At 44.2% G+C, this 25,033-nt stretch overlaps 1 protein-coding gene across 1 annotated transcript in view; it reads right to left on the reverse strand.

Moving 5' to 3' along the window:
- The window catches only part of LOC123990784 (inositol-trisphosphate 3-kinase B-like), a 58,680-nt gene that overhangs the window by 4,802 nt on the left and 28,845 nt on the right, over positions 1 to 25,033 (reverse strand). Inside the window, exons 3-7 of the mRNA XM_046291645.1 lie at positions 11,345 to 11,444; positions 10,740 to 10,953; positions 9,364 to 9,568; positions 6,306 to 6,407; positions 1,595 to 1,666 (exon numbers count right to left, since the gene is read on the reverse strand). Of these exons, the coding sequence (XP_046147601.1) occupies positions 1,595 to 1,666; positions 6,306 to 6,407; positions 9,364 to 9,568; positions 10,740 to 10,953; positions 11,345 to 11,444 (693 nt within the window). The remainder of the gene's footprint in view (positions 1 to 1,594; positions 1,667 to 6,305; positions 6,408 to 9,363; positions 9,569 to 10,739; positions 10,954 to 11,344; positions 11,445 to 25,033) is intronic.

A 25,033-nucleotide genomic window follows, 5' to 3' on the forward strand; every position in this document is an offset into this window, starting at 1 on the left:
CAGAATTGAAGGGATGATAGATGGCGCTAAATACAGGGAAATTCTTGAGGGAAACCTGTTTCATTTGTCCAGAGATTTGAGACCGGGACCGAGGTTCACCTTCCAGCAGGACAATGACCCTAAGCATACTGCTAAAGCAACACTCAAGTGGTTTAAGGGGAAACATTTAAATGTGTTGGAATGGCCTAGTCAAAGCCCAGTCCTCAATCCAATTGAGAATCTGTGGTTTGACTTAAAGATTGCTGTACACCAGCAGGAACCAATCCAACTTGAATGAGCCAGAGCAGTTTTGCCTTGAACAATAGGCAAAACTCCCAGTGACTAGATGTGCCAAAGTTATAGGGACATATCCCAAGAGACTTGCAGCTGTAATTGCTGCAAAAGGTGGCTCTACAAAGTATTGACTTTTGGGGGGGGGGGGGTGAATAGTTCTGCATGCTCAAGTTTTCAGTTTCTTTGTCTTATTTCTTGTTTGTTTCACAATAAAAAATATTAAGCATCTTCAAAGTGGTAGGCATGTTGCATGAATGAAACAAAACATACCCCTCAAAAATCTATTTTAATTCCAGGTTGTAAGGCAACAAAAATGTAAAAATGCCAAGGGGGGTGAATACTTTCGCAAGGAAGTGTATAGCTCTTTTCATCAAATCTCAAAGCGCTTAATTATTTTTTTTACCTTTTGTTTAAATAGGCAAATAAGTTAATAACAAATTCTTATTTACAATGACAGCCTACCCCAGCCAAACCTGGACCAATTGTGCACCACCCTATGGGACTTCCAATCACAGCCAGATGTGATACAGCCTGGATTTGAACCAGTGACTGTAGTGATGCATCTTTCACTGAGATGCAGTGCCTCAGACTGCTGCGCCACTCGGGAGCCCAAAAATAAATGTACGAATAAAGTCGGAGAAGCCTAATGAAGCATATCCTGTTAAGTATGGTCTATAATCGCCACATATAATCATGTTAAGTATGTTATCTACACCAAGTAAATAACTGCCCATTAAATCAACATTCTTCAAGCACCCCTCTTATTACTGTAAAGGTCAGTCATGATTCAGCTGTATTTGACTACTGTATGCACATAGTTCATTTACTGTTACACTTTATCTTCCGACTTGTGACGGGGAAAATACTTATTGTATGTTATTTGGAATCCCGTTTACAGTATGTCTGGACAGATGGTCGATGTAAACGGGATTCCAAATAATTGTATTAGTCAGCTATTCCTGAGTTTACATAAAATGTCACTATAAAGTCAAATACAGTAGGCATAAATAAGGGATTAACAGACACACCCTGTATTTGACTCCACCTAAGCAGCAGGACATAGGTTATTCCAGAGAGGTTTGTTCTAGGGCCTGTGTCTCAACCTTTCCTCTGAAACGCCACAGTACCTTCAGAAGCCTGACAACGCTTCCTGTTTAGATTAACAATGTCCTGTGATTGGTTGGTGTTTGTGTGGGTGCCATTGTTCATGGGTTTCCACTGCACAGATTGTAGCCTCCTGTATCAGTTAAGTGGTACATGGGCGGATCTCAAATGCTTCTATTTCGGTAAATGTTACAACTCAAAAAATAGATTTGTTTACCTCGTGGGTCTTGAAGAAGGTTGATATTTCCAGAGTGTCCCTAATGTCCTTCAGTCGGTGCAGATAACAGTTCTGAAAACAGACAGATGACAGCACAAGATTTATTATTAAAACTTCCCAGGGTGACGTGGGAAAATCTGAGCTGAAAAGCTTTCAGTATTTCTCCAATTTTAAGGACACAGAAAAAACCCATAAACTAAACTATTATTATACTGGATACCAGATATATAAACACAACATGTAGTGTTGGTCCCATGTTTCATGAGCTGAAATAAAAGATCCCAGAAATGTTCCATACGCACAAAAAGCTTATTTCTCTCAAATTTTGTGCACAAATTAGTTTACATCCCTGTTAGTGAGCATTTATCCTTTGCCAAGATAATCCGTCCACCTAACAGTTGTGGTATATCATGAAGCTTATTAAACAGCATGATCATTACACAGGTGCACCTTGTGCTGGGGACATTAAAATGTGCAATTTGGTCACACAACAATGCCACATGTTTGAGGGGAGTGTGCAATTGGAATGCTGACTGCAGGAATATCCACCAGAACTGTTGCCAGAGAATGTAATGTGCATTTCTCTACCAACGCTGTTTTAGAGAATTTGGCAGTATGTCCAACCGGCCTCACAACCGCTGACCACGCGTAACCACGCCACCCCAGGACCTCAACATCGGGCGTCTTCACCTGTGGGATCGTCTGAGACCAGCCACCCAGATGGCTGATGAAATTGTGGGTTTGCACAACCAAGGAATTTCTGTATAAACTGTCAGAAACCGTCTCAGGAAAGCTCATCTGCACGCTCGTCGTCCTCACCAGGGTCTTGACATGACTGCAGTTCCGCGTCGTAACCAACTTCAGTGGGCAATTTTTTTTATTTTACCTTTATTTGACCAGGCAAGTCAGTTAAGAACACATTCTTATTTTCATGGACGGCCTGGGAACAGTGGGTTAACTGCCTGTTCAGGGGCAGAACGACAGATTTGTACCTTGTCAGCTCAGGGGTTTGAACTCGCAACCTTCCGGTTACTAGTCCAACGCTCTAACCATTAGGCTACGCTGCCACCTTCAATGGCATGCTGGAGAAGAGTGCTCTTCACAGATGAATCCCAGTTCAATAGTACCAGGCAGATGGCAGAGTGCCCCATGGTGAACACAGATGAATCCCAGTCCAACTATACCGTGCAGATGGCAGACGGCATGTATGGCAGAGTGCCCCATGGTGAACAGAGTGCCCCATGGTGAACACAGATGAATCATAGTTCAACTATACCGGGCAGATGGCAGACAGCATGTATGGCAGAGTGCCCCATGGTGAACAGAGTGCCCCATGGTGAACACAGATGAATCATAGTTCAACTATACCGGGCAGATGGCAGACAGCATGTATGGCAGAGTGCCCCATGGTGAACAGAGTGCCCCATGGTGGCAGTCGGGTTACAGTATGGGCAGGCAAAAGCTACGGACAACAAACATAATTTCATTTCTTCGATGGCAATTTGAATGCACAGCGAGACCATGACGAGATCCTGAGGCCCATTGTCGTGCAATTCATCCTCCACCATCACCTCATGTTTCAGCATGATAATGCACGGCCCCATGTCACAAGGATCTGTACACAATTCCTCAAAGCTGAAAATGTCCCAGTTCTTCCATGACCTGCATACTCAGCAGACATGTCACCCAGTGAGCCTGTTTGAGATGTTCTGGATCGATGTATATGACAACGTGTTCCAGATCCCGCCAATATCCAGCAACTTCACACAGTCATTGAAGAGGAGTAGGACAACATTCTACAGGCAACAATCAACAGCCTGATCAACCCTATGTGAAGGAGATGTGTTGTGCTGCATAAGGCAAATGGTGGTCACACCAGATACGGACTGGTATTCTGATCCATGTCCTTAACTTTTTTTTAAGGTATCTGTGACGAGCAGATGCATATCTGTATTCCCAGTCATGTCAAATCCATAGATTAGGGCCTCATGAATTTATTTCAATTGACTGATTTCCCTATATGAACTGTAACTCAGTAAAATCTTTGAAATTGTTGCGTTTATATTTATGTTCAGTGTACTTTCTTTTCCCCCGATAGAAATAACAGCATTCTCCATGCACTGTAATTTATAAATGGATAAGAATTAGGTAAATGAGTAATCCATTTGGATAAGGGGATTGTAAATACAAATAGCAATCGTTCCCTATATTTCGATTCATGTACATTTTAGCAAACACTCTTTTCCAGAGCGACTTACAAGAGCAATTAGGGTTAACTACTGTACCTCCCCCAGGGGAACATCAGCATATTTTTCACACAGACTGCACAGGGATTCAAACCAGCAACTTTTCAGTTCCAGGTCCAACACTCTTAACCGCTAGGCTACCTGCTGACCTTATAATTTCTGGAGACGAATGTGAAACCAGCCATATGGGTCCTTCTGTAGCTCAGTCGGTAGAGCATGGCGCTTGTAACGCCAGGGTAGTGGGTTCGATCCCCGGGACCACCCATACGTAGAATGTATGCACACATGACTGTAAGTTGCTTTGGATAAAAGCGTCTGCTAAATGGCATATATACATATATATACATATGGAATCAAACTGAAAATCATATCATCATGACATGTATTGCGGCCTCTTTTCCACAGTGAAATAGGCTATAAATAGTCGTGCCATTGTTCTGAATTTGTATTGTGTGACCTCATAATTTGCGTGGATGAAATTTGGACACCCAAGCCATAGGCTTCTTTAGGGCTGATGTATGCGCTTTAGAATGTTTTAATTATAGCCTATGCCCAGGCTTTCCTCTCTTCTTTTTTACAATTTGTATCATGTTAAAAATTAGCCGCTGGGCCTCCCGGGTGGCGCAGTTGTCTATCGCAGTGCTAGCTGTGCCACCAGAGACTCTGGGTTCGAGCCCAGGCTCTGTCGCTGCCAGCCGTGGCCGGGAGGTCCATGGGATGACGCACAATTGGCCTAGCATCGTCCGGGTTAGGGAGAGTCTGGCCGGTAGGGATATCCTTGTCTCATCGCACACTAGCGACTCCTGTGGCGGGCCAGGCGCAGTGCAAGCTGACCAGGTCACTAAGTGCACAGTGTTTCCTCTGACACATTGGTGCAACTGGCTTCCGGGTTGGATGCGCGCTGTGTTAAGAAGCAGTGCGGCTTGGTTGGATTGTGTTTCAGAGGACGCATGGCTCTCGACCGTTGTCTCTCCTGAGCCCGTACAGGAGTTGTAGCGATGAGACAAGATAGTAACTACTAACAATTGGATACCATGAAATTGGGTAAAAAAAAACATTAGCTATAAGTAATACCCACATACATTTATAACTGTCACTTCAGTGTAAGTTTCCTTCAATTTGTACAGTAGTGTCCATTTAGCTTCAATCCGTTCCATTCCATGTGTTACACCTTCCATTATTTCATGGATTGAACTTGATTATGACAACAAGATGAATCAAACCACTGTATTTTTTACTCATCAATATGTGTTGTGCTTAAAGGCTCTCCAAACCATTTCCCTTAACCCTAAAATGTGCCTAAATAATCTACAAGATCACAGTATTTTTTTATTTACCAGTTGGTGCTGAAACGGAGACAAAGATGCATAGATGGCATTCTTTCTTTGATCCCAATTTTCTGACCTTGTTCTCTCAATGTATTCTAGTCTGTGGACAAAAGTCCAATTAAAGGTAAACCGTATTTAAAGGGATTGCTTCAGATAAATGTACTGAAATCCCTATTGAATGAAAACTCCACGAGAAAATCTGTTGGCCAGCAAGTGGGAGGGTTTTCAGCAGTTGAATTACATTTCTTCAGCGAGTGCAAGGGAACCACAACGGCAAAGCACATTACGAACCTGCCTAAGGTAAGTCTGAATACCAACTACTGAGAACTGGGTAGGAAAGTCGTGCGTAAGAAAGGCGTAATTTCCTAAGTTGGAATCAGCCCCCATAGCCTAGTTGATTTGATTATGTTTAAAAGTTGAAATGGTGCTGGAATAGTGGATGCAGTGCTCACTTGTTGTAGCTCTCTGTGGTTCTAAATCAGTAGATGTTTAGTAAACTGTTGGAAACATTAACTTGATTGACCATGTTGTAGGTCAATAGCAATATGTAATAGTAGTTTTTTCCTGGCTTGGCTTCCACAGTGATTTTACCCACACACCGCTACTGGATTCCTAGGACCTTTTCTGAGACGCTTTGTGGATACAGGCCCTGTATTCATTACAGAACTTACCCATAAACAGACCATTCTATGAATTATGATAACTCCATAGTGCAAAACCATATGGGACAACAGCTCAGCTCAGTAGAGAGAGAGATGAAGACCACACATGAGTGACAGTTAAGTACACAACAGTAGGGCCAAGGCCCACCACACAGTGACAGATACAGTGTGTTTGGCTGGGGCCTAGTGGTACTAGATAAACACATGACAAACCCATGTGGAATGGAGGATATCTTGTTTGAGTGTTTAATTTCCCTGCTCTGTTTCCAGGACCCCGGGAGACCTAAATCACACACAGCCGTCCCGGCTATGACTTCACTTCCTGGGCCATTAGAGAGGTGGAAGTCCTTGGGAGTTCCCTCCAGGGGCCATTTGACCATGGGGCAGGGAGAGGTTTGCCGGAGCATTAGGGGGCTCCGGCTCACACACAAACACACCCCGAAAGAATCACAGAGACATATGCACACACACTCACCAGGATGTTCTGGTTTCCTTTGACAAAGTCGTTGAATGCCTCTGTCACTTGCTCCATGCTCCTAGTCTTTTTAAAGTCTCTGTTTACCGTCCCGTCTTCCTTCTGCACAGACGAAGGGAAAGAAAGGCAGATATTTTTAGAGTCCAGCAGGATGGGGCCTCCAACAATTACATGATGTCTGAGGTCCCCCGTATACATGTGACACACACTGCTAGCTTGATACAAATGGCCTCTGTTATTCAAGGGGAGGCTAAAGAACTTCAGAAGTCAGACCCATACCGTGGCATCAGCATGCTTCAGTTAGGCTGGCGGCTAGCAAAAGTCAGCTAGGCAAACCGAACGAGTGTGCTCGCATACTCCCTTAAAAGAATAAGAGGCAATAGTTTGTTCATTTTGAGAAGCTGTAGCCAGTATACACTTCCTCAAAATAGTCAGAATTCATCTAAGGCAACTAAAGAAATTGGTCATTCATTTGGACGTTTTTGCCGAGGAGATCTTATTTTACATACATTTTATATCTACTGTAACTGAGATGTTTGGTGCAGTATTTCCAACTGAAAAAATGTGCATGAAAACGAGTCATCTCTCGTTAAATGACAACAAAGACTTTATTGAAGAATCCCTACTGTTGACCAATCACCAACGAAGGGGCGTAGACTTCGGCTACCGACTTCGGTTACCGACTTCGGCTACCGACACCGGCTACCGACTTCGGCTTGCCTCCAAAAAAATTATTGTCTGCCCGAACAGCCGAAAAAAACCTCACCGAAGTCTAAAACATCACAAAATGTTGTCATAATATACTGTATGCACAAACTCATCCAAACAGTTTCGGATGGGAAGCGTTATTCCTACTACTCAGTGCTATACTATACTATTAAGCAGCAAAACCCTGCTGAAAGAGGTGACTAAAAACAGGAAAATGGCCCAACGTTTTGCATCATCTAAGACAAGAGGACGTGTCTCCACACACTTAATGTGCTCATATTCTAACTCTACCACAGCACCGTGCTCTACCGTGCTCTACTGTCTCCGTAGAAATGCAGGCAGACAATAATATGGGCATTGAGCTGGGGCCCAACAGGCACAACAGCAGCTGTGTGCTCTCTAAAAACTCACAGAACCTTTTGATTCTACAGACAGTCTCTGAGGGCAACCCCTTGTGTCATGACAACAGAGAGAGCCATCAAAGCTCTGCAGGCCATGGCCATCTATGGACATGGCTGGAGTCGGGAAATAGAGACAGAGGAGTGGAAACTCCGGACAGCCCTGTTGCTGCCACTGCTCCCTACGCTGCCAGTCCAGTCTGAACTATTCATCCTGCACATCTGTCTTAAGCCCACCAGAGTCAAATATCAGGGCCTCGTTAGAGGAGACAGATTCTGGAAGATGGTGTTACGGCCCAAACATAGCCAGGATGTCTCCCTCTTGGCTTTAGGAGGAATTAGACCCATGTAATCTAATTGCCTAGGAAGAATGTGTTGCAGATGTGCTCTTTTTGTTGTTGCACCCAGCTTTCTCCGAATAGGATTATTAGTGTGCTTAGCTTTACTGAGGCAGAATCACATGATCAGGCTGTCTGTCAGTCAGTCAGTCTGTCTGTCTGTGTGCTGCTGCATTGAATCTATTAGTTTCAGCTTGAAGGAGACTGATGGTGTGTAGGAGCAAATGGGACGTGTCAGCAACTGAAGTTACTGTCAGTAGAGGTGTCACAAGCAGGCCCTATGTGGGAAAAAAACACGCAACACACTCTATACACACTGACAGAAAATAGAGGGTATTCCTTCCTGTTGGCCCTGGCAACCCTCAGTATGAACAATGCTATTAAGGGGCGACTGCAGGGTATGTCTGTACACAAACCAAGCAGGACCATCAAGGTCAGCCCTTCTAAGTGGAATTACACTCTCAATTTCATATTATTACTGTTTTAATTATTATAAAATCAACTAGTAACTACTGAGTGTACAGACTGACAGATGGAGTATTTGGTCACCTTTCCTATAGTGTTTACTTCCTCCAATAATGGACTGTTAAATTAGTTTTACAGAGTATGACTTTATATCACGATGCATCACTCCTCCAATAATGGACTGTTAAATTAGTTTTACAGAGTATGACTTTATATCACGATGCATCACTCCACCAATAATGGACTGTTAAATTAGTTTTACAGAGTATGACTTTATATCACGATGCATCACTCCACCAATAATGGACTGTTAAATTAGTTTTACAGAGTATGACTTTATATCACGATGCATCACTCCACCAATAATGGACTGTTAAATTAGTTTTACAGAGTATGACTTTATATCACGATGCATCACTCCACCAATAATGGACTGTTAAATTAGTTTTACAGAGTATGACTTTATATCACGATGCATCACTCCACCAATAATGGACTGTTAAATTCGTTTTACAGAGTATGACTTTATATCACGATGCATCACTCCACCAATAATGGACTGTTAAATTAGTTTTACAGAGTATGACTTTATATCACGATGCATCACTCCACCAATAATGGACTGTTAAATTAGTTTTACAGAGTATGACTTTATATCACGATGCATCACTCCACCAATAATGGACTGTTAAATTAGTTTTACAGAGTATGACTTTATATCACGATGCATCACTCCACCAATAATGGACTGTTAAATTAGTTTTACAGAGTATGACTTTATATCGCAATGCATCACTCCACTGCAGGGATAGGCAACTATATTCAGCCAAGGGACCATTTTTGTCAGAGCGGATGGTCGGGGGGACGGAACATAATTTTCATAATTTGTACTCTGCTAAATTTACTACAACTAAGCCCAAATGTTTATTTTATTTTATTTGAAACTTTGATTACATTGAGACACGCTCATATATGTCTCTTTTTAGAAAATTCATGGCAATACCTAGGAACAGATTTCCTTAATTAAACTGATTTTCTTGCTGAATCCCTGGTGATTTTATAGTCATTTTTGACCCCCCCAAAAAACACTCCTGTTGCCGACCCCTGCTCTACCGTCTACCCCAGTACATAATCTGTCCCGTGGCTTACTTTGATGCCCTCGATGCGGAAGCCCAGGGTAGCGGTGGAGCTGATGGTCTCCCTCCACTGCATGTAGCGGGGCTTGGTGACCGCCTGCTGCTCCTGCTCCTCGGGGGTGGGCGCCAGGGGTTCCACCTCCACCATCTTCTGGTACATGTCCTTCCTCAGACTGGTATTCTTACGGGCCTTGGTCAGCTCCTCCTCCAGGTACGTCCTTTGGTGGACAGAGAAGCAACATCTGTTTGGTACTGACTTTGTTGAATGAGATTTTATGTTGTAACCAGTCCAGCAACCAAATTAATTTCCTTTTATGAGCCAATATAAAGGATAATTTGACTCTACTTCTTAGAATACAATCACTGTGCAAACATTGTGCAATACAATATTGATCAGTCAGATGTTGTTTGACAAAGCCGTTGAGTGATCATGCCCCAGGGGACAACATGTGAATGAAGAAGAGAAACTGTTTTCTTTCACATAATAATTATACTGTAGAATTATTATTGCAGTGAAGACAGGAGGAGGAGTTCCCTTCTCTTCAGTTCATCCCTGAATAAGGGATTGTCTTAACCTTTCCTAGATTCAAATTCTCCTTCTCACTAGCCAGCTAACTCAAGAACAGGCCAGGCTCTAGTCTGTTAGCACTGCACCAAATTGTTGTGTTTGGAGGGGCTGGTTTATCATTTCCTAACATTCCGGCCATTCCAGAGAAGGGTCACACAACCAAAGTTGTGCTAGAGAGGAAAGGAGATGAGAGGAGAGGGATATAGCAGGGAGAGTGATGAAGGCCACCCGGCAACAAAGAGTACAGGATACTGTAGCAAAACAAGCCTGACCTGTTTACACCCAGTTCAAAGTGCCTCAGAAGAGTCTCCAATATTTCACTGGTCAGTAATAACTTTGCAAAGTGTCTCGGTATATCCATATCTGATATACATCTGATGTAAACTTAACAAGGGAGATTTTGACAACTGTAACACGTACAGTATGTGGAGTTCGGCAGCCCAATAATGAACCCAAAGGAATGGAAGTTGTTTCCCAATACTTGTTTCCCAATACAGGCTGATTTAAGTCATGGTGTGTCTGTGAAGGGCCAGCTGGCTACAGTACATATCGCCTCTCTAGGGGAGTGTGATGGTCACTCTTAGACCTTACGCCTAATGGATGTCTGCCTGATTGAATATTGGACTTTACCCTAACCTGTCAAAATGGAACAAAGAGATCTGAGAGCTACAATGATGTCCAACACTGATCTAAGGTCTATTTTCATTCACCCCCAAAACGTTTAGATTCGGATATTCAGAGGGTAAACTGAGACATGTGCCTATGTGTAACTTCAACAAAGAGATGCACCTGCCAATAAAGGTCCGTCAACCCACACTCACCTGACACCCATCTTGCAGTCCATGACGCAGGGCAGGTCGAACTCAGAGAGCAGATCATCCATCTGGTTGTACTTCTCCCCATCCTTCTCCACGTCTCCGTGGTAGGCCGGTACGTAGGGACGCAGCACGTCTTTCATCAGCCAATCCAAGCAGCGCTGCTCACAGTCACAGTGCTTCTTCAGGATACGCCCGTTAGCCCCTGCCTTGAAACTGCCTGAGAGGAACCAAAACATGCAATAAAACCATTAGAGGATGTTCAGTGTCAACAGTAGGCCTGCTTTACTTTGTTTTGTCCTGTTGCTAAAGAAAAGGTTGTATCTGATTCTGAATGGACCATTCCATTTCAGATAGCCTAGCTACAGTATATACAAATAGGATGAAACTTTTAGTTATTCCCTAGTACTGAGCCTTTGAATATCTGATTTGCAAGTATATCCCAACACTTAGCCTGAGACTAGATTTGAATTCCAAACACACTGGCCATTGGCCACTGCACCGTATCCAATCCAGCCAGGAGAATGAGAGCGGAACACAGAACACACATTCCTTCCATAGCCTTATCCCAGAATCCCCACATTCCAGAGGCAACGTTGTCGAAGGCCTACCTGCATGACCAGCCAGCTGGATCCAAGGGTACTTCTTCTTGAAAGACATGACGAATGGAGACCAGTGGACAATGTTCTTGATCTTCTTCCATGACTTGTGCTGTATGGACAAACAAACAGAGGACGCTTTGAGTAAACCTACTGTGCGTTGTGTTCCTCGTACAATCCTTGTCTGTTTTCATTACAAGCACTGTAGTATTACCAGAGACAAAAAACACAGAACAATGCTCTGTTGTGTGTGGACGGCATTGTTACTTTATTACATTTAGAATACAGCCCACCGCACATTAACATTTGACTCCTTTTGTTGTCATTCATTGATGTAGTTGAGTGTATTATTTAGCAGTTTATGATTCAAACAGGGATTTCTCTCACAGAAGACAGTCACAGAGTCAGGCACACATTTGAACCAATATTAGCATACACCACAGAATTATTACAGACCACAGGAAACAACATCAACAAGTAGAAACAGCAACAAGAAGTAGAAACAAAAACAAAAAACATCATTTGCATACATAAGACATCCAGTGTCTCTCCACCTGACTGCTGAGGAGAAGAATCTGTAGTTTTTTACACTAGAGTACAAATGCTTTCCCACTTGAAATGAATTAAACTATTTGTGGCTGTAGGGAAAAGTGATAATACCAGTTATTTCAGTATAACTCAGAAAATGGTATAATATACTTCCTCCAACCCGGCTTATAATAACAGTCTGAAGTCTGAAGTGAGTATTCAGCTCATTGATTGGAGATAAAAGCTTATTTAGTTGCTCTTGCTGCTCTAACACAAAACAATGCTGGGTTAAAAACAACCCCATTTGGATTCTTTGGTAACCCAGTGCTGGGTAAATACTGGACAGGACACCGCTGGGTTATTTTGACCCAGCCAGTTGTGTTGCGTGAATAACTCAACATGTTGGGTTGTTGGGATTACCCAAACATGGGTTCATTTAATCATCAATTGGGTACATTTATTTTCATGCTGCTGGGTTGATCTAGCAGCTGGGTCTTTTTTAATGTAATCCTCAGGTTATTTTCGGGAGGAGTGGCTTATTGGAGGCGTGGATTTCAGATAGATCTTATTGGCCACCAATAAGACCAAAGTCATGTTAACTTTACAGTTGAAATGTTCCTTATTTTTTGGGGTGAATTTTATACATTATTTTAGAATATAAAAAATATGTATTATATATTATAATAAGGTGGTATCTATCCCAACAATGGGATTTCCATTGGCTTTTAGGGGACTGTAAGCAACAAAAAGGTAAATGTTTAACCATAACATGTGTACAGATAAACAGCAATAACATTTACTCTCACGGGTGGGTAAAAATAACTATATGAAAGCCACAACCCTACTAAACTACGCCTCCAATCTCCTGATCTGACTCGCTGGGTCATATCTCAATAACCCAGCACCAATAACCCAGCATAAACAACCCAAACCTACTCTTGTTAAAGAAAACAACCCAACTAAGTGACCAATGCCTGCAACCAAGCAGTCAGGTCATTCAGACAACCCAGTATTGTTAAGAATGTACACATAATGAGCACCTATTCATGCAGGAACACCTCCAGATGGTCAGATTCACACACCAGTCCAGTGCTGCCGATGGTTAGCTAACTGTTCTTGGCAATCTAGTACCCACGGAGAGCCTATCACCTCAGAGAAAAGGTGTTAGGTGTCTGCTGCTATCAAATCATTAGGATGGTATCAATCTAACTAAGGGCATACGGTCAGAGCCATGGCCTAATGAGCCCCAGTTAAAACAGTTAACTTCCTTTAGGAGTCTAGAAATATTTGGCATGGGCATTCAAATCCTCAAAAAGTTCTACAGCTGCACCATTGAGAGCCTCTTGACTGGCTGCATCACCACTTGGTATGGCAACTGCTTGGCATCCGACCGCAAGGCGCTACAGAGGGTAGTGCATTTGGCCCAGTTCATCACTGGGGCTGAGCTCCTTGCCATCCAGGACCTCCGTACCAGGCGGTGTCAGAGGAACCAACAGGACTCTGAACAGCTTCTACCCCCAAGCAATAAGACTGCTAAACAGTTTAAATAGTTAACTAATAGCTACCCGGACTATCTGCGTTGACCCTTTTCGCACTAACTTTGACTCATCACATAAGCTGCTGCTTCTGTTTACTATCTGTCACTTTATTCTACCTCAATTACCTCGTACCCCTGCACATCAACTCAGCACTGGTACCCCATGTACACTGTATATAGCCAAGTTATTGTTATTAATTATCTATTTATTATTATGCGTTTTACTTTTCTATCATTTCTCTATTTTCTTTCTCTCTGCAATGTTGGGAAGGACCCGTAAGTAAGCATTTCACTGTTAGTCTATACCTGTTGTTTACGAAGCATGTGACAAATACAATTTGATTTGATTTTGATTTAACGGCAGAGTGTGTTTTTCGGTTCCAGCCTAGTCGCTGTGCTCTGCTGATGGTTACACTGTGTTATTCCCTCTCACTGGCCGTCCCGGAGACAGCTCTCTTTAATTTTCTGTCTTGGCATGGCCAGTGCATTCTTCACTCCACTAGCTGCTCTCCACCATGGATGGATGTGGGGTTTCCCTTAGCCACCAACTAACCACAGCACTCTGGTCTCTCTCCCCACAAGCACCAGAGCCAGCAGGGTAATATCGTTGTTCCAAGCCTGGGAGTTCAGGGCCTCCCTCACACACACAAACACACAATAGCAAGGACAAACGCACAAACAAGAGCCATTCTGGCAAACAGAAGTCAGTCACAAGAAGCCCCTTCTCTCTCAGTGAGACGTTTAAGAGCAATACTTAAGAGTCAGTATCATTCAAATGTACTTAATCAGGAGTTAGATACAGTATATGCTTGGCTATATATTTTCTCTCAGCTGACTTTGAAAAAACAATGACAAAGCAACTTCCCATACATGGAAGGATTTATATCCAGATGTGATTATAAGGTATAGGGCAGTAAAATCTTAAATGTCGCTGGCTCAACTGAAAAATAAGCATTTTGCGTCTAGGAAATGTGTGTGTATATCCCCCCCCCCACCCACCCACTCCAGTGGACTTCTGCTTTCAGTAACACGGTAGATTAAGTTACATTCAGACGCTCACTGAGTTCCTCTCAGTGCTGGCTTGGTTTTTCATTACGAGACTGTGCTGCTGTGCTCCAGCGGTGGGGGGAGTCAACTTGCTCTTCACACTGCAGTGGGTGTGAGAGAGTATCAGACATACATGTAAGTGCATGAAAACACAGAGTGCTCTTTCTCTATCTCTCTCTCTCTCTCACACACACACACACACACACACACACACACACACACACACACACACACACACACACACACACACACACACACACACACACACACACACACACACACACACACACACACACACACACACACACACACACACACACACACACACACTCTTCTGTCAGAAACACTCGTCTTTCAGGTGGTGGAAACTGACTGATCCTGGGGTCAGTGGCAGAGAGGAGGTGCTCAGGGGACAGGCAGGGGCCAGCCGTCAGATACAGGCCTGAGTGTGAGCTTTCCCCTTAGACCTGTTAATGTGTTTTTTAGATAGGCCACGATCATAACAGCAACACAGCTGAAACACAGCACACTAGTAATACAGCACACACAAACACAGGCCTACAACAGTACATACATCAACGACACAATAAGATGACCACATGCTTAAATGTTTTCCTGACGTTACTCGGTCTAAAAAAGTAAGTAGTTCAAGTATAATGATGCAGTAATAACATCACACGTATTCCCACAGAGGACACACCAGATGCGTCACTTTGATATTTTAAGTAGAAATTGTGCACTAATATTGCATTTTAAAAGCCTGTTATATTCAATGAAGTGTCCTTTAATATAGACCACATGGAACATTCAATAAATCAGATTTTGTACATGAATAAAGACCTGCTAAAGTGCCGAAATGCAGCATTTTGCAGTTGTGAAAAGTATTTAAGTAAAAATACTTTCAAGTACTACTTAAGCTACAAGCCAGTAGTCAGCTAGCCACTGCTAGTGGTCATCAGCTAACCTTTAGCCAGGACATCTCCTGCCAGTCTGTACAGCGTGTTTCAACCCAGAGCTTATCGAACTCCTTTTTCTCCATATCTCCGGATTCCTACCGCAAGCTCTGAACCTCTTCACCTGGATTATTGCAGCTAGCTAGCTGCTATCCGATTAGCTTCTCCTGGCTAACGTCCCTTTCTCGAAGCAAGCACCAATTAGCCTGGAGCTAGCCTATGCTAGGCCCATCTCCCAGCTAGCTGAAGAGGCCCATCAGCCACTCCTTGGGCTACATTACCTATTTTGCCAATTGGCCTGGACCCTATTACTACACGGACCCCTGCTGATCCATCACAACTGGTCTGCCAACATAACCGCATGAGGGGGCTACAACAACAGACTTCTTCCGTTGCAACGTCCCTCTAAGGCCCTTCTGCTAGCCTGCTATCCCCTGCCCGCTAGCTGTCTGAATCACCATGTCTCCAGCCCGTCCAGCTACTCATTGGACCCTATGATCACTAGGCTACACATGCCTCTCCCTAATGTCAATATGCCTTGTCCATTGCTGTTTTGGTTCGTGATTATTGTCTTATTTCAGTGTAGAGCCTCCAGCCCTGCTCAATAACCCTTCAGTTCCACCTCCCACACATGCGGTGACATCACCTGGTTGAATTGATGTCTCTAGCGACGATGCCTCTCTCATCATCACTCAATGCCTAGGTTTACCTCAACTGTATCCACATCCTACCATACCTTTGTCTGTACATTATGCATGGAATCTATTCTATCGCGCCCAGAAACCGTCTCCTTTTAGTCTCTGTCCCAAACGTACTAGACGACCAGTTCTTAGAGCCGTTAGCCGTACCCTTATCCTACTCCTCCTCTGCTCCTCTGGTGAGGTAGAGGTTAATCCAGGCCCTGCAGTGCCTAGCTCCACTCCCATTCCCCAGGCCCTCTCATTTGTTGACTTCTGTAACCGCAAAAGCCTTGGTTTAATGCATGTTAACATTAGAAGCCTCCTCCCTAAGTTTGTTTAATTCACTGCTTTAACATTCTGCCAACCCGGATGTCCTAGCTGTGTCTGAATCCTGGCTTAGGAAGGCCACCAAAAATCCTGAAATTTCCATCCCGAACTATAGCATTTTCCAACAAGATAGAACTGCCAAAGGGGGCGGAGTTGCAATCTACTACAGAGATAGCCCGCAGAGTTCTGTCTTACTATCCAGGTCTGTGCCCAAACAATTTGAGCTTCTACTTTTAAAAATCCACCTTTCCAGAAACAAGTCTCTCACCGTTGCCGCTTGCTATAGACCACCTTCTGCCCCAGCTGTGCCCTGGACACCATATGTGAATTGATTGCCCCCCATCTGTCTTCAGAGCTCATGCTGTTAGGTGACCTAAACTGGGACATGCTTAACACCCCGGCCATCCTACAATCTAAGTTGGATGCACTTAATCTCACACAAATGATCGATGAACCTACCAGGTACAACCCCAAATCCGTAAACACATACACAAACATAGATATCATCTTAACCAACCTGCCCTCCAAATACACTTCTGCTGTCTTCAACCAGGATCTCATTGCTTGCATCCGTAATGGGTCTGCGGTCAAACGACCACCCCTCATCACTGTCAAACACTCCCTGAAACACTTCAACGAGCAAGCTTTTCTAAATGACCTGAACCAGGTATCCTGGAAGGAAATTGACCTCATTCCGTCAGTAGAAGATGCCTGGTTATTCTTTAAAATTGCTTTCCTCACAATCTAAAATAAGCATGCCCCATTAAAAAAATGTAGAACCAGGAACAGATATAGCCTGTGGTTCACTCCAGACCTGACTGCCTCGGACCAGCACAAAAACATCCTGTGGAGTACGGCATTAGCATTTTCAGGGAAGTTAGGAACCAATACACACAGGCAGTTAGGAAAGCAAAGGCAAGCTTTTTCAAACAGAAATTTGCATCCTGCAACACAAACTCCAAAAAGTCCATGGAGAATAAGAGCACCTCCTCCCAGCTGCCCACTGCACTGAGGCTAGGAAACACTGTCACCACTGATAAATCCACAACAATTGAACATTTCAATAATAATTTTTCCATGGCCGGCCACTCTTTCCACCTGGCCACCCATATCCTGGTCAACAGCCCTGCACTCCCCACAGCAACTTGCCCAAGCCTCCCCATTTCTCCTTCACCCAAATCCAGATAGCTGATGTTCTGAAAGAGCTGCGAAATCTCTATGGGGGTGTCACAGGGTTCAATTCTCGGGCCGACTCTTTTCTCTGTATACATCAATGATATCGCTCTTGCTGCTGGTGATTCTCTGTTCCACCAATGATATCGCTCTTGCTGCTGGTGATTCTCTGTTCCACCTCTACGCAGACGACACCATTCTGTATACTCCTGGCCCTTCTTTGGACACTGTTTTAACTAAACTCCAGACAAGCTTCAATGCTATACAACTCTCCTTGCTATACAACTCTCCTCTCCGTGGCCTCCAAATGCTCTTAAATGCATGTAAAACTAAATTCAACCGATTGCTGCCCGCACCTGCCCGCCCGTCTAGCATCACTACTCTGGACTAGAGGTCGACCGATTAATCGGAATGGCCGATTAATTAGGTCCGATTTCAAATTTTCATAACAATCGGAAATTGGTATTTTTTGGCGCCGATTTGCCCATTTTTTAAATATTTGTTTAATACCTTTATTTAACTAGGCAAGAGAGTTAAGAACACATTCTTATTTTCAATGATGGCCTAGGAACGGTGGGTTAACTGCCTCGTTCAGGGGTAGAACGACAGATTTTCACCTTGTCAGCTCGGGGGATCCAATCTTGCAACCGTACAGTTAACTAGTCCAGCGCAATAACGACCTGACTCTCTCTCATTGCAATCCACAAGGAGACTGCCTGTTACGCAGTAAGCCAAGGTAAGTTGCTAGCTAGCATTAACCTTATCTTATAAAAAACAATCAATCATAATCACTAGTTATCACTAGGGGGCGGCAGGGTAGCCTAGTGGTTAGAGTGTTGGACTAGTAACCGGAAGGTCTCAAGTTCAAACCCCAGAGCTGACAAGGTACAAATCTGTCGTTCTGCCCCTGAACAGGCAGTTAACCCACTGTTCCTAGGCCATCATTGAAAATAAGAATTTGTTCTTAACTGACTTGCCTAGTTAAATAAAGGTAAAAAATAATAATCACTAGTTAACTACACATGGTTGATGATATTACTAGATATTATCTAGCGTGTTGCATATAATCTGACTGAGCATACAAGTATCGGACTGAGCGGTGGTAGGCAGCAGGCATGTAAACATTCATTCAAACAGCACTTATGTGCGTTTTGCCAGCAGCTCTTCGTTGTGCATCAAGCATTGCACTGTTTATGACTTCAAGCCTATCAACTCCTATTCGTAAATTTAAAAAACAAGAAAATGGTGCTGTCTGGTTTGTTTAATATAAGGAATTTTAAATGGTTTTTACTTTTGATACTTAAGTACATTTTATCAATTACATTTACTTTTAATACTTAAGTATATTAACCAAATAATTGTAGACTTTTACTCAGTATTTTACTGTGACTTTCACTTTTGAGTCATTTTCTATTAACATATCTTTACTTTTACTCAAGTATGACAATTGGGTACTTCTACCACTGTCATTTTGACATGTCCCTCAGTGTACCCTCTGTGACTTCTGGGAAGATTTTAACCCACTTAACCCCAAAATGTTTTCACTATCATTGTAAAACCCTAGTCATTATTTTGTTGCTTTGACAAAGTCATTTCTGAAGATTTATTCATCTACATCTGCCCCTCATTTTAAGGACACCCTATGATGTGAAACTATTCCTTTTTGTTTATTCAAAGACATTCAACATGTAATAGTGAAATCATAGTGTAAAAGCAGGTGAGCTGGTTCTACTCGTTTTGGCTATTTTTCTGGTGTTTTGTGGTGGAAAACTGAGCAGATCGAGTATAATACGTCAACCCTGTTACCCACAGACAGGCTACAATGTTATAATTTAAATAGCTTTTGTGAAGCTTGCATTCAATTGCCACTCCCTGTTGTACACAAGCTTCCATTCCCCCTGTCACAAGATGTATGGCTGATTTAAGATGAAATCGTCAACCCTGTTACTGTCAACCCTGTTAATTTATTTGGCACTTAAAATATCCACTTACTATAGGCATTTTGTTTTATTTAACTTTGAGATGGAAAACTGTTTTTTTATGAAGTTGAACAACCTAACTTTTTATGACATCAAAAAAAATGGTGAAATCAACAAAAAAAATGACCAACTTATACATCTCAGAAGACTTGAATTGGTGGAACAACCCAGTACATGTACATCTGAGCAGAGGAGGCTGGTGGGCGGCACTATAGGAGATTTGGCTCATTGTAATGGCTGGAATGGAATAAAAGGAACATTATCAAACATATCAAATATATGGAAACTACATGTTTGACTTCATTCCACTAATTCCATTCCAGCCATTACAATGAGCCCGTCCTCCTATAGCTCTTCCCACCAGCCTCCTCTGCATCCAATCTATAATAGCACTTTTTAAGTGCTATTCCATCCATAGTGAGAAAGTAGCTAAGTAGTGAGCACAATATAATGGCTCCACCTAGTTCTGTTCAAAATAAATCTCTTAGAAATCCTCAAACCCCATCCATCACTAGTGTTGGAACATTGTGAATACATTCTCCCTTTGAGTTAACGGTTTAAAAGAGAAGGTATCTCTGTGTTCTGTGATATTTCTGTGCGTTCAGATGAAAGAAGAGTGAGCGGCTCATCTGAGTCTCTCACAGCTCAGCTCAGGCACTGGGGTTCTGGTATGTATCAAAGTTGCTGATGGGAAACAAAACCTGCCAGCCGTTGTGGTTGGGGGTGCTTAAAAACACATTAGTAACACAGACTGACAGGTACTGGGCCACTGCACCGAGCCGACATGGAGGAGTGCAGGAGAAGACGGCCGGCAGTACCCCTCACAGACAGAGAGACGGATCAAAACAGATCAGTGTTAGAAGGAAGCAGAGAGGAGCCATGGAGACGCACTGGGGAAACAGACGATGCAGGAAGAGTCTGTGAGACAGGAACTGACTGGAGACTGGGGAAACAGACGATGCAGGAAGAGTCTGTGAGACAGGAACTGACTGGAGACTGGGGAAACAGACGATGCAGAAAGAGTCTGTGAGACAGGAACTGCTTGGAGACTGGGGAAACAGACGATGCAGGAAGAGCCTGTGAGACAGCAACTGGCTGGAGACTGGCGAAACAGACGATGCAGGAAGAGTCTGTGAGACAGGAACTGACTGGAGTCTGGGGAAACAGACGATGCAGGAAGAGTCTGTGAGACAGGAACTGACTGGAGACTGGGGAAACAGACGATACAGGGAGAGTCTGTGAGACAGGAACTGACTGGAGACTGGGAAACAGACGATGCAGGAAGAGTCTGTGAGACAGGAACTGACTGGAGACTGGGGAAACAGACGATGCAGGAAGAGTCTGTGAGACAGGAACTGCCTGGAGACTGGGGAAACAGACGATGCAGGAATAGTCTGTGAGACAGGAACTGCCTGGAGACTGGGGAAACAGACGATGCAGGAAGAGTCTGTGAGACAGGAACTGACTGGAGACTGGGGAAACAGACGATGCAGGAAGAGTCTGTGAGACAGCAACTGGCTGGAGACTGGGGAAACAGACGATGCAGGAAGAGTCTGTGAGACAGGAACTGACTGGAGACGGGAAACAGACGATGCAGGAAGAGTCTGTGAGACAGGAACTGCCTGGAGACTGGGGAAACAGACGATGCAGGAAGAGTCTGTGAGACAGGAACTGCCTGGAGACTGGGGAAACAGACGATGCAGGAAGAGTCTGTGAGACAGGAACTGACTGGAGACTGGGGAAACAGATGATGCAGGAAGAGTCTGTGAGACAGGAACTGCTTGGAGACTGGGGAAACAGACGATGCAGGAAGAGTCTGTGAGACAGGAACTGACTGGAGACTGGGGAAACAGACCATGCAGGAAGAGTCTGTGAGACAGGAACTGGCTGGAGACTGGGGAAACAGACGATGCAGGAAGAGTCTGTTAGACAGGAACTGACTGGAGACTGGGGAAACAGACGATGCAGGAAGAGTCTGTGAGACAGGAGCTGCCTGGAGACTGGGGAAACAGACGATGCAGGAAGAGTCTGTGAGACAGGAACTGACTGGAGACTGGGGAAACAGACGATGCAGGAAGAGTCTGTGAGACAGGAACTGACTGGAGACTGGGGAAACAGACCATGCAGGAAGAGTCTGTGAGACAGGAACTGCCTGGAGACTGGGGAAACAGACGATGCAGGAAGAGTCTGTGAGACAGGAACTGACTGGAGACTGGGGAAACAGACGATGCAGGAAGAGTCTGTGAGACAGGAACTGACTGGAGACTGGGGAAACAGACGATGCAGGAAGAGTCTGTGAGACAGAAACTGACTTGAGCGACTCTGGTATGGAGGGATGGAAAAGGGAGGAGGGTGGAGGAAGGATGTCAGGTCAAGATGACCGCATGTGCGGTCAAAAGTATTCATGGAAGTTTGTGACAGAGAAATGTTATGCATTTATTCATTCAATATTATCCATGCTGAATAAGATACATACAGTATATAAGCACTGCAGTCATAACCTATTTTCTCATATCTAAAAGCACTCTACATATGTCACTGAATTCCTTTCATGACCTCTGACCACCCATCAGAACTTAGAAAACATGATAAATTTTGATCAAGATAGAGATAAGACCCATACAGAACACAGAATTAGTTTTGGTTTAATAAACGAGAGTAGCACCTCTATGCTGCTATAAAATAAAGCAACAGGCAAGTGTTTCCTCTATATTCATTGGGGGACATCGCTGCTAAATTGTTGCCACCGCTACAAAATAATATGTTGTAATTTTTCTTCAATATATATTTCTGCCCCCTGCTATCCTTGCCACCACTGCTGAAAAAAATCATAGCGAAAACACTGAACAGGCACTTCAGTATAAACTGATCTCTAAAGCCAGCAAGTTGCTGTTACAGTACCTGCAGCTCTCTGAGGAAGAAGAGGATAGACGCTGAGACAACATCCAGCACAGGGACAACCAGGCTCCACATGTGAAAGACAAAAGACGACATGGTGATAGATGAATGGGATGGATGCTGCACTCTGTCTCTCCACTTTCCTCTCAAGCTTCTGGCTATAATCTGAGGCTTCACAGGGGCAGGACAATAGGGTTTATGGCTCATTTGTTTCACAAAGCCACCTTAGAAAAACAAAGGGCCATGCAAATGAGTTGGTATGAATTTGAGAGTGAGGACTTGAGAGGCAGGCGACCCAGCGTCCGTAGACATGGCCTTGCCTGCCTGTGGTCAGGTCTGAATCTATGTGCCTTCTGCGCCCATGCAAATCACCTGTTCCTTAAACACACAAATCACAAACATGTGGGCAATGCATAGACAGCAGACTGCTCAGGTAGTGACATGTAAAACACACATCAGGACTCGGATTGAATGGAGGGAACACGGTTACCAAGATTTTCCAGGATTTAACGCCCAAAACCACTCCCTTTTCCCGGGATAAATAACAGGGAGAAACCAGTCAATTCTAATACATTTTTTATATGAACTGCATGGCGTGAAATGGAACTGTTAAACGATATGCAATGTGGAAATCTGGCTTCTCTACGGCCTCTGCATGATGAATCATCAACGCTCAGGTTATGAACAGACAGCCCATCTCAGTATGGAGCGCATGTAGATTTCATCATGGTAACTTTTATTCTTGTGACAGGTAGGCTTGCATTTTCTGAAGCATAGTCTATGCTACAGCCTATCACTCGAATATCATCGCTTTAAATCAGTGCATGTGCAAGCAGTCTCTAGCAGTCTTTCTCTCTCTCCATCGACTCCATTCAAATTGCATTGCAAATAGGTAATCCTGTTCTAGATTGATATATAGCCCTATATATAGATGTCCTAGCCTACCTCTTTCAGGTAATACATTCAATGCAGCATTAGCCTAATTTTTTGCTAATTAATGATGGGTTAACAGACTGGGGAAACCGACGATGCAGGAAGAGTCTGTGAGGCAGGAACTGACTGTCTCACTGCGGTGCAGCCAACGGGTTTCTCCACGCATCGCGCGGACAGAAACAAACATCTCTCTGGTAAGAAGAGTGGCGGGGGCGTATGCCTCATGACTAACGGGACATGGTGTGATGAAGGAAACATACAGGAACTCAAATCCTTCTGTTCACCTGATTTAGAATTCCTCACAATCAAATGTAGACCGCATTATCTTCCAAGAGAATTCTCTTCGATTATAATCACAGCCGTATATATCCCCCCCCAAGCAGACACATCGATGGCTCTGAACGAACTTTATTTAACTCTTTGCAAACTGGAAAACATATATCCGGAGGCTGCATTCATTTACATTACATTTACATTTAAGTTATTTAGCAGACGCTCTTATCCAGAGCGACTTACAAATTGGTGCATTCACCTTATGACATCCAGTGGAACAGCCACTTTACAATAGTGCATCTAAATATTTTAAGGGGGGGGGGGGTGAGAAGGATTACTTTATCCTATCCTAGGTATTCCTTAAAGAGGTGGGGTTTCAGGTGTCTCCGGAAGGTGGTGATTGACTCCGCTGTCCTGGCGTCGTGAGGGAGTTTGTTCCACCATTGGGGAGCCAGAGCAGCGAACAGTTTTGACTGGGCTGAGCGGGAACTGTACTTCCTCAGTGGTAGGGAGGCGAGCAGGCCAGAGGTGGATGAACGCAGTGCCCTTATTTGGGTGTAGGGCCTGATCAGAGCCTGGAGGTGCTGAGGTGCCGTTCCCCTCACAGCTCCGTAGGCAAGCACCATGGTCTTGTAGCGGATGCGAGCTTCAACTGGAAGCCAGTGGAGAGAGCGGAGGAGCGGGGTGACGTGAGAGAACTTGGGAAGGTTGAACACTAGACGGGCTGCGGCGTTCTGGATGAGTTGTAGGGGTTTAATGGCACAGGCAGGGAGCCCAGCCAACAGCGAGTTGCAATAATCCAGACGGGAGATGACAAGTGCCTGGATTAGGACCTGCGCCGCTTCCTGTGTGAGGCAGGGTCGTACTCTGCGGATGTTGTAGAGCATGAACCTACAGGAACGGGCCACCGCCTTGATGTTAGTTGAGAACGACAGGGTGTTGTCCAGGATCACGCCAAGGTTCTTAGCGCTCTGGGAGGAGGACACAATGGAGTTGTCAACCGTGATGGCGAGATCATGGAACGGGCAGTCCTTCCCCGGGAGGAAGAGCAGCTCCGTCTTGCCGAAGTTCAGCTTGAGGTGGTGATCCGTCATCCACACTGATATGTCTGCCAGACATGCAGAGATGTGATTCGCCACCTGGTCATCAGAAGGGGGAAAGGAGAAGATTAATTGTGTGTCGTCTGCATAGCAATGATAGGAGAGACCATGTGAGGTTATGACAGAGCCAAGTGACTTGGTGTATAGCGAGAATAGGAGAGGGCCTAGAACAGAGCCCTGGGGGACACCAGTGGTGAGAGCGCGTGGTGAGGAGACAGATTCTCGCCACGCCACCTGGTAGGAGCGACCTGTCAGGTAGGACGCAATCCAAGC

Source organism: Oncorhynchus gorbuscha, linkage group LG12, assembly GCF_021184085.1.
Source record: "Oncorhynchus gorbuscha isolate QuinsamMale2020 ecotype Even-year linkage group LG12, OgorEven_v1.0, whole genome shotgun sequence".
NCBI classification, from domain to species: domain Eukaryota; kingdom Metazoa; phylum Chordata; class Actinopteri; order Salmoniformes; family Salmonidae; genus Oncorhynchus; species Oncorhynchus gorbuscha.